The sequence below is a fragment of the Chrysochloris asiatica genome, unplaced genomic scaffold, assembly GCF_000296735.1.
Source record: "Chrysochloris asiatica unplaced genomic scaffold, ChrAsi1.0 scaffold00055, whole genome shotgun sequence".
In the NCBI taxonomy this organism is placed as follows: domain Eukaryota; kingdom Metazoa; phylum Chordata; class Mammalia; order Afrosoricida; family Chrysochloridae; genus Chrysochloris; species Chrysochloris asiatica.
The window spans coordinates 18075175-18085178 of NW_006408573.1; the positions used below are offsets into that span (position 1 = coordinate 18075175).

A 10004-nucleotide genomic window follows, 5' to 3' on the forward strand; every position below is an offset into this window, starting at 1 on the left:
AAAAACAATGGAGGTCATTACCTCTGGAAAGTATAAATGTGGGGCTAAACTGGAAAAAATATTTTTTATATAAGTATATCCTTTGCTTTGCCATTCGTACCAGGTATATATACTATTTGCATAACAAAAATTAATATGCTGGTCAAAAAAAAAAATAAGTAGTGCAGTCACGTGCTGCAGTGTATGAATGGAGGGGCCATTACTGGGGTGGATAGAGACTGTTGGGACATCCAGACTATGGCCCTCAGTGACCCTTCAGGTCTGGAAATAAACTCACTCCCCAATCTCGCCCCAGGCAGCTCAATTTTCAGCCAAACAATAGGTCTATAAAGTGAACAATAATAACACTAGGGGGGTACACACTCCTTAGAATGGATCATTCATTTGAGATTGAAAAAACAGCATTTGCCCAAAGACAAAGCTCAGAAGGGTCAGGGAAAAGAGGAATGCAAACAGATTACATTGTGATGATTGTAATCAATGATATGAAATAAAATAGGAATGGTTGAATGGAAAACCGATTTGCTCTGTGAACATTCACCCAATTCACAATTCAAAAGGCAAACAAAACTTTTAAAGAGGGAATCCTGGTGTGCGGCAGGATAATGCACTGGACCTCAAGGTCTTTTGAATCTCAGTGTTGGAGATTCAAACCTACCAGCCACTCCTAGGAAACCCTGCACAGGGTCGCAGTGAGTCGGAACCCACTCAATGGAACTTAACAACAACATCACTGAGTAGAGATGGGGTCCGTGGAGACCCTTAGACAAGTAACAATAAGAGGATGAGAAGCTGTGATGAGAACACCCAGAACGCTATGAAACTAGGAGTGCTTTCAGGATGAAGGACACCACACCTCCCATCAAAGGCTCTTGTCTTTCCCTCCACCCCAAACAGAGGTCGCTCCCATTTCTCCATCTGTGGAAATCTTGATTGTGTGCCTCTTCAGGAAAATCTTCCTGGGTTTCCCAATCACAGTTTATGACTCCCTCTTTCTTTGATCTCTTAACATCTTCGTGGGGCTTGTGACTATAGGGCAGTGAACGCAATGACTCCAGGTTTCAGGAGAGGCTTCCTGGTCACACCGAGGGGCTTCAGAAGCCAAGCAGTCCCTTCAAAAGAGTCCTCCGGGTTCTGACAGCCCCGCCAGCCTGCCCTGGCTCCCTGCCCAGCCTTGACTTCATATCAGTGTAACCTACCCCAGGTTCCCGTACCGCCTCCTTCCTGTCCAGTCCAGCAAGGTACCCACAGCCAGCTGCACCACTGGTCCTGGCAGTCTCGGTGGAAGCAGTCGACCCAACTGGCAGTGGATAAGAAGACACGTATGCAACATGAGTCTGGAGCAGCTGTGCACTGTGATCTGCGGACTCCTGCTTCTCCTTGTCCTGACTGGGGGTGAGATTCCGCAGGGGCACAGTCAGGGCAGGCACAATTCACCGAATTGTGCAGAGGCATAACCTGAGGCTGTAGGAGGAAGGGTCGGAACCCTTGGTGCTAATGACTGGGAGAGGGTGGGATGACCTGCGACCACACAACAGTAAGGGTGCGAGCCCTATATGAGGTGTGTTGGCAATCTCCGGCTAGAGTGACTTCTGGACATCTCCCTCCTGTTTGTAGCTGGATCCAGCTCTGCAGGAGGGTAACAGTAATAACAATAGTAACAATATGAGGGGACTTTAAAAAGTTCATGGAAATAGTCCATTGTTTTTTAATTCCAGTTTTCCACTCTCTTTTTGAAACCCCCTTGTACTACCTCTCTGAGCCTGTCTGTGCTTGACCAGAGGGGCACCCCTGAAACCACTTGAGTCCTACTTCCCAGGAATCTCAGCCAAGGCGGTCTTTGGGTACCATGGAGAGGATTTCTATTCATAGCAACCCCAGGTGACAGACGAGAACTGCCCCATAGGATTTCCTTGGGTAGCGTAGTGGTTACAAATCAGGCTGCAATCAAGGTCAGCAGTGCAAAACTACCAGCCGTTCCATGGAAGAAAGATGAGACTTTCTGCTCCCGTAAAGATTTACAGCTTTGGAAACCCTGTACAGGGTCGCTATGAGTTGGAACCAACTCCACAGCACATAACCAACCAACTAACCAAATCTTTACATGAGCAGATTAGTCAGGTCTTCTTCCCTCAGAGCTGCTAAATGGTTTCGAACTGACAAACTTTTGGCAAGAACAACACTTAGCAGTAGCCAAGCCTGCTAATTCTAATTCAACAGCGAGAAATGCCGGAGTCATCTAGGAGAGAGGATCCTAGAGTGGGTCTGGGATGCTGTCTGCATTGTCCCTTTTCCCACCTCTCACACGGGCCTGGGGAGATCTCCTGGCTGGACTCCAGGGCAGAGTTAAAGACATAGGATTGCCAGGACCGGATCTCTCAGACCTTAGCAAAAGTCCAGGGCAGTCACCACTTCTCCATCCATCGTTGGCATGTGATCCTTTCACTGGAGCCCACACTCAGCCCTCCTCCATAGCGTACCTTCATGGGCTTCCACCTGACTCATGGCTGAATGGCTCTCAGAGGCCACGGGGACCTCAAGGCACAATCGATTCAACCTTCCTTTAAAAGGAGTTTGCCTTGAACTGGGTGGAAGAGTGCACAAGTGTTCGGACCCACCCTCTCCTGTCTCAGCCAGTACTGGCTTCTCCCTAGGGTCCTCACACATAGCCCCATAGTGCACTTAACAAAGGTGTGCCCTTAATTTTCACTGAAATGGTCGCAGCCCACTGCTGTCCAGTAGGTTCTGACTTATACAAGCCTATAGGATGGAATAGAACTGTCCTATAGGGCTGAAGTCCTAGTGTGGCGCTGTGGGTTAATGCGTTAGACTGCAAAGCCGTTTGAACTGCAAGGTTGGCGGTTCAAACTTACCAGCTACTCCTCGAAAACCCTATGTAGGGTCGCTATGGGTTGGAATCGACTCAGTGACACTTAACAACAACAACAACAGGGTTTCCAAGATTGTAGTCTTTACATAAGCAGATGGTCAGCTCTTTCTCCATCCCTGCCTGCCCCCAGACTAGTAGATTCACAAACTCAAAACCTTCCATTAGCAGCCAGTGCTTAACCATTGTGCCACTGTTGTTAAATGCCATCGAATCAATTCCTACTCATAGCGACCTTGGATAGTGTTTCCGAGGAGCAGCTGGTGGGTTTGAACTGTCGACCTTGTGGTTCGCAGTTCAGTGCTGATACTACAGCACCACTTTTGTTGTTAAGTGCTGTTGAGTCAATTCAACTCATAGAGACCCTGTATAGAGCTTAAGAGGAGCTCCTTAAATGGGAGCCACCCCTCCTCCCTTTCCCAGTGCTGGACTTAACTCAGCAGGAGACTTTCTCACACTCCTACTGATAGAACTTATACTGTTGTTGTTAAGTGTGCATTTCTCTTAGCATGAGTGAGGCGAACATCTTTTCATCTGCACAGGAGCCATTATCTGTCTTACTTATTCTGATTGAACATATTCTTTCAATCTTTGTTTGTGTCTCATGGGTGGCTGGGACATTTCTTGTTAATTTCTAGAAACTCTTTCTCTATTAAGACTATTGGCTCTGTCCTGTCGGGTGACTTTCAGTCCTTCCACCTGGTCTGATCCCAGAGCTGGGCAGGATGCCTCGTTTCCCCTGGAGTTGTAGTGGGTTTTCTCCTTTGGAGGTCTCCTCAGCAATATCATCCTTGTTTGTAGTATGCCTTCTTTATGTGATTTTCTACCTGAGATGCCTGAGGACAGGAATGAGTGCTCTGAGGACAGGAACCATGTTGTCCAAGTCCCAGTTTCACTATTGCCTCCCAAGACCCAGCACACAGTTTGGTTGAAAAGACAAGTGTACGTAGCCATTTGTTTGAAGCTCTTGTGGCTGAGTCATGTAGCTGATCCCCTAGGAGCCTCACTGAGCCTTGTGGGAAAGTCTGGGGACCAGGCCCAGAGAAAACAAATTGATTAGAAGTGGGGCAGTAGTACATGCAGGAAATCTGTACAGGGTTTCTTGAGCTGAGCTGTGGATAAGGGGCCAGCAGTTCCAAGAGTCTTGCAGGGCAGCTAATGGGTCAGACCCTAGCCTGATGTCTATCTCTCTACCCACAGGTCAGGACTCTGCCAGTCCCATCCGGACCACGCACACGGGGCAGGTGCAGGGGAGCCTCGTCCATGTGAAGGGTACCGAAGTGGGGGTCCACACCTTCCTGGGAATTCCCTTTGCTAAGCCACCCCTGGGGCCGTTGCGGTTTGCACCCCCTCAGCCTCCAGAGCCATGGAGCGGTGTGAGGAATGCAACTTCCTACCCAGTCATGTAAGCTCTTCCCTGAAGTTGTCCTCTCATCTAAACTCCTACAAGCAGTTTGGTGGGTTCCCACCCCTCTTCCACCGCCACCCCCACTCTCCTGATAAGCTTCCTGAGTCATTGGCCTCTGGCTCAGAGTCCAGAACCTGGAGGGTGTTAACTCCATGGATAAGCTTCTGGCTCCTGGCCTGGCTGGCACTTGAAGGAAATTAGTTCCAGGTGCTTCGAGTAGTGGCAGGAACACATATCTCCCATGCATCTGGCTGTGCTAAGTGAACTCTGTCACCAGTGGGAGGAGTCTCCAGAGAAGCTCAAACTGGCTCCTTGAACATTATAGGAGCTTCTGACTCCAGCAGTGAATACTGCAGATCCCAGAGGAGAGAGAGCAGCAGAAATGGCTCCCTGGAGACACTCACTGTCACTGTGCCAACCAATAGGGCCAGATGCCATTGGCCAAGAGGCATATAGTCGTTGATATGTGTCCTTGCAACTAGAAACTGTGGGACTAATGAGACTCCCTTAGATGGGGATGTCCCACTGCCCTTCTCATGAGAAATGAGCATCTGTTCATCCAGCAGATGTATGTGGACTTGCCCCTCCAAGCCCACCTGGGTACAGGGGACAGTGGGGAATGTCAACACAGAGACGCCCGAGAGTTTCCAGTCTTGTGAGGAGTGGTGTCCAGACTCCTTCAGAGCCTGTGCCTGTAACTAGGTGGGAAGGCCCATGTATGAGCAGGATATTGGAGAGGAGAGAGGGGCTGCTGGTGGTTGAAGCACATCTGGACCCCATCTGCTAATTCTGTCCAGAGCACAGCCCCGGAACTGACTGTCTGCCCTGGCTACCAGGTGTCTGCAGGACATCGCTGCAATGAAATTTGTGGTTCAGATCCAGTTGAATATGACCCTGCCTTTTACTCACATATCTGAAGATTGCTTGTACCTCAATGTTTATACACCTGCCCACACCCATGAGGGCTCCAACTTGCCCGTGAGTACCAACTAAGACCAACTGGGAGGGGTGGATGGAGATGGGAGGACCCTTCTTCTGCAAGAACATTAGAAAGCTTAAGATGAGACTGGATTCACTGTAACGTGGACCCTATTGGAAGGCCTTTCACCAAGGAGCTACCTCTGATCATCAGGTCAAGAAAGTACTTCCTACCCAGGATAGTGGTCAGAGAACCCCAACTCCTCCTGAAAAGGATATGGCGTAGGGTGAACCCAGGACTTAGCCAACCAACCTGTGCCCAGAAGATTCATCAGGTGCCCAGGACTGCATGTTGAGGCCACCAGAGACTCCAGCCATTGGCTAGCTGTAGCGCCCCTTGTGATGAATGTGCATAAGATGGTCAGGGAGATACGCCTTTGCATTTCTACTTAGACAGGTTCTGGGAGAAATGGGGGCAGACATTGACACATGGTCTTCCTGATAGAACTTGTGCCACACTTGACTCTGGTCTGAAGGTACCACCCTCACTTGCTGGAGTTCTGTCTACGTGGGCAGGTGGACAAAATCAAAGCAGTGTTTGGCCTAGGTTGTAGCCCTGGGGTTGGGTACGAGCCACAGAGCACCTATGCTTTAATTTCCCCAGGTGATGGTATGGATCCATGGCGGTGGGCTGGTGATGGGCATGGCCTCCATGTATGATGGCTCCGTCCTGGCGGCCTTTGAGGATGTTGTGATAGTCACTATCCAGTACCGCCTGGGTATCCTGGGCTTTTTCAGGTGAGGCTGGGACTGGGCTGGGCAATGTGGCTGAGCAGAGCCAGGACAGTTCTGTGATCCTCATCCCTGTCACCTCTCAGCACTGGAGACAAGCATGCAGCTGGCAACTGGGGCTACCTGGACCAAGTGGCTGCACTGCGCTGGGTCCAGCAGAATATCGCCCACTTCGGAGGCAACCCTGGCCGTGTCACCATTTTTGGCGAGTCTGCAGGTGGCACAAGTGTGTCCTCTCATGTCGTGTCCCCCATGTCCCAAGGACTCTTCCATGGGGCCATCATGGAGAGTGGTGTGGCTTTGCTGCCTGGCCTCATCACCAGCTCAGCTGAAGTGATTTTCACAGTGAGTGGGCCCCAGTCATGTGAAACCCAGACCCTCTGCCTTATCCCTTACTTCCCAGAGCTCCATCATCCTGTCTGTGGAGTGGGGATAAGGAGGACCCCCAGGCCAATGAGTGCCTCAACAACTGTCACCTGTCCAGGGACTGCTGAGGGACTTGGGCAGAATCCATAGGCTTTGCCATTGCAGAGTCTCACTTTGCTCTGAGAGCTGCCAGCCTGGGGTCCTCATCATGAGTAGAGTCGACCAGGCAGGTGGATGGCTCCTCTGGCTGAGCCCTCTGATTCTTGGGGAAATTGAAACAAGTTAGAAACTGAAGGAGCCCACACAACATACCCTTAGAGATTTGGAGTACATCTGCTCCCAATAGGGGCCTTGGGCAGATCTCCTTCCTCATCTTGGAAAGACAAATCAGTCGCTGTCTCGTCCCTTTACAGATGGTGGCCAACCTATCGGCCTGTGGGCAGGTGGACTCAGAGGCCCTGGTGGACTGTCTGCGGGGCAAGAGTGAGGAGGAGATTCTAGCCATCAACAAGGTAGGGCTAGAGAGGTCAGGTGTGGTGGAGGTAAGGTGTGGAGCAGGTCTGGGTGCTGTTCACATTCACCTCCCTAGGCAAATTACATTATCTCCCTGTGATGGACTCGTAGTTGTAGATGACAGCCTTAGACAAGGCCAAGCTAAGAGGGGCATCGGATTACCTGGGGTGGGTGTAAGCATCCTGGGAGGAGGCAGAATGGGGTGAGAGGCACTGACAGGCATCAGAAACTGTTCCAGGCCTTTTCTAAGCATTGAGCCTTCCTCCCTGACTTTGCACATGCTCCTCAGCCCTTTAAGCTCACCCCAGGTGTGGTGGACGGGGTCTTCCTGCCCAGGCACCCCCAGGAGTTGCTGGCCTCTGATGACTTTCAACCTGTGCCCAGCATCATCGGTGTCAACAATGATGAATATAGCTGGTTTGTTCCAACGGTGAGGCCAGTCCCCAGTGCCCAAATGCCAGAAGAGCTCATCTAGTGGGGTGGCCTCAGAGGTTAGTAGCTCCAAGTCTATCCCAGCTCCAACTCAACACTCTCCCCAACTCCAGGGTATGGGATTCTCTGACATTCAGGAGCAAGATGACGTAGAGACCGTAAGGACTGCCATGCATAAAATGTCAGAATCGATGGTAAGGGGCTCCTCCACTCCTGTCCTGATACCGGAGAATAACTGCCTCCCCACCCCCCACATCATGCCCATGATGCATCCGCCAAGAATATATTACGTGTTCGTGCATGATGTCACTGCAGAGTTGGACCCCTTTCCCATTCCCTGTCCATCTCAGGACCCTTCTCCTTACCCTGTCACTGCTGCCTCCCTGCCCCGGCAGCCGACCTAACCTGACTCTTCCTGGTCTACCTGGGATAGATGATGCCTCCTGAGTTTGGTGACCTGTTGGTAGAGGAGTACATGGGGAATAGCAGTGACCCCCAGACCCTTCGAGCCCAGTTCCATGAAATGATGGGAGACACCATGTTCGTGATTCCTGCCCTCCAAGTAGCAAATTTTCAGCGTGAGTACATGTGTAACTAAGGGCCAGATGAGAAGCGGCAGCTCAGAGCTATGGGTCCGAGGGAAGGTCTAGTTTAAGAGACAGACCTTCTCCATATTTTGTAGAGGAGGAAGTTCATTGATTTCAGTGACTTGCCCAAGACCATACAATTAAGAATTTCCAAGATCAGGATTTCAACTTAGGCCTTTGCCACTACTCCTGCTCCAGCCTGAGGTCCCCTACACCACTGTCCAGATGCCAGCCAGCCTTGAACTTAGGTGTCTCCTAGGTGGTTACTGTGACACCCTGGGTGACGTAGGAACAGTGTAGGTGAGGCGCTGCTACCTCACTGTCTGCCCACCCTATCCCCAGGTACCCATAGCCCTGTCTACTTCTATGAGTTCCAGCATCGACCCAGTTTCTTAAAGGACATCAAACCACCCTATGTGAAAGCCGACCATGGTGATGAGATTCTCTTTGTCTTCGGAGCCTTCTCGTGGAGAGAATACAGTGAGTCTTCTCGGGTGGGGGGGTCCCTGGAAGCTCCACATTCCCCAAGAGGTAGGATACAACCCTGATTGGGCCACTGAGAGGTGATTGCCTTCACTGTACAGATGAGGATACTGAGGCTCAGAGAGAGGACAGGATTTATTGTTCAAGGTCTTACAGCTAGAAAAGCCGAGCCATGCTCCCTCCAGTCTCCTCACCCCAAGATGGGCTTCTGTGTGGGTGCAGCCATGGGATTTCAAAGGCATCTTTGTGTTTTAAATGAGAAGGACCTTCTAGGCCAGGAATGAGCCCAGTGGTGGGTCAGCCTGAGCTGAGCTAAATTTAGGCACTTCAGACAAGAGGAGGCCCTGGCTCCAGGGCTGAGGGGAGCAGGCAGAAAGCATCCCCCAGGACCCAGGGGGAAGCTACACCTGGTCTAGCGAGTGTGGTGGGGTGTTCCACAGGTACTACCTGACAGCTAAACTGGGGTTGACCCTGACCTGGACCTTTGTCCTCTCTGCAGTTGAAATCACTGAGGAGGAGGAGTTGCTGAGCAGGAAGGTGATGAAGTACTGGACTAACTTTGCCCGAAATGGGTGAGATGATGCACCCCAACTTCCACCTTCATCGGGGCTTTTACCCATCCAGGGCTCCTCTTATCTGTTGTGACGTCATGTGTCCTAAATGCATGGCAGCTCCTTCCCCAACGTGAGGACCTACAGGGAAGGGTAGGATGGGTCAGTATGGTACTGGGTACTTGTCCCGTCTCCCAATGCCCTGGATGGTGAGTGACAGAGCTGTGTTACAGCTAGAACCTCTCTGTGAAAGGGAGGGACAAAGAGGCCAGGTTACCTGCCCCTCGAGCCATGATAACCTAGTGGAGATGGTTTCTATCCTCCATCTGAAAACCTTCTTTCTCATTCCTTAAGGCCACCTGGCTTATTGGTCACCTTGCTGACTGACCCTAGTCAGGGAGTTGGGCTAGTCTCAGCAGGGCTCATGGTGACTCTTACACTGTCCCATTGGTCTACAGGAATCCCAATGGCGAAGGTCTGCCCCACTGGCCAATGTTCGACCAGGAGAATCAGTATCTCCAACTGAATACGAAGCCTGAGGTGGGTCAGGCCCTGAAGGCCCACAGGCTCCAGTTTTGGACAAAGACCCTGCCCCAGAAGCTCCAGGCACTAACAGAGGCCAAGGAGGAGCATGCAGAGCGGTGGGTCTAAGGGATCACCCACCTCGCAAGGAACCACGAGTTCATTCCTTCTCCACATGGTCATTCTTTCGTCCTTCAACCCATCTGCTTGGCAAACATTTATGAAGAAGCTATAGTATACAGCTAGTCACCAAACCTGCCCTGGAAACTCTCCCCTAAACCCCACCAATCCTTGGGCTCTGTCCTGCCTTCCTCACCTCCACCCTCCCCTTCATCTTCTCTCATGTAAGCCACCAAGCCTTCTTGTGTCTTCAGAGCAGATGCTTCTGGAAATGTTTCCCAAACTAGGGTGTCAAAAGCTCTAAGCAAATCCACCACTCAATGAGCACACATCATCTCATCTCTTAAGAGGTCAGTAAGAAAGGGGATAATAGGAATCCTTGGGGCTCTGAGATCCCGAGACATCAACTACTGAGACTATAAAAG

At 51.0% G+C, this 10004-nt stretch overlaps 1 protein-coding gene across 1 annotated transcript in view; it reads left to right on the forward strand.

Annotated features, from left to right (window-relative positions):
- Positions 1–1331: 1331 nt before the first annotated feature.
- CES2 (carboxylesterase 2) overlaps positions 1332–10004 on the forward strand; it is a 26031-nt gene continuing 17358 nt past the window's right edge. The window contains exons 1-11 of the mRNA XM_006863638.1: positions 1332–1395; positions 4088–4292; positions 5132–5273; positions 5878–6011; positions 6092–6350; positions 6785–6883; positions 7174–7314; positions 7750–7894; positions 8246–8383; positions 8886–8958; positions 9396–9578. Coding sequence (XP_006863700.1) covers positions 1332–1395; positions 4088–4292; positions 5132–5273; positions 5878–6011; positions 6092–6350; positions 6785–6883; positions 7174–7314; positions 7750–7894; positions 8246–8383; positions 8886–8958; positions 9396–9578 — 1583 coding nt within the window. The remainder of the gene's footprint in view (positions 1396–4087; positions 4293–5131; positions 5274–5877; positions 6012–6091; positions 6351–6784; positions 6884–7173; positions 7315–7749; positions 7895–8245; positions 8384–8885; positions 8959–9395; positions 9579–10004) is intronic.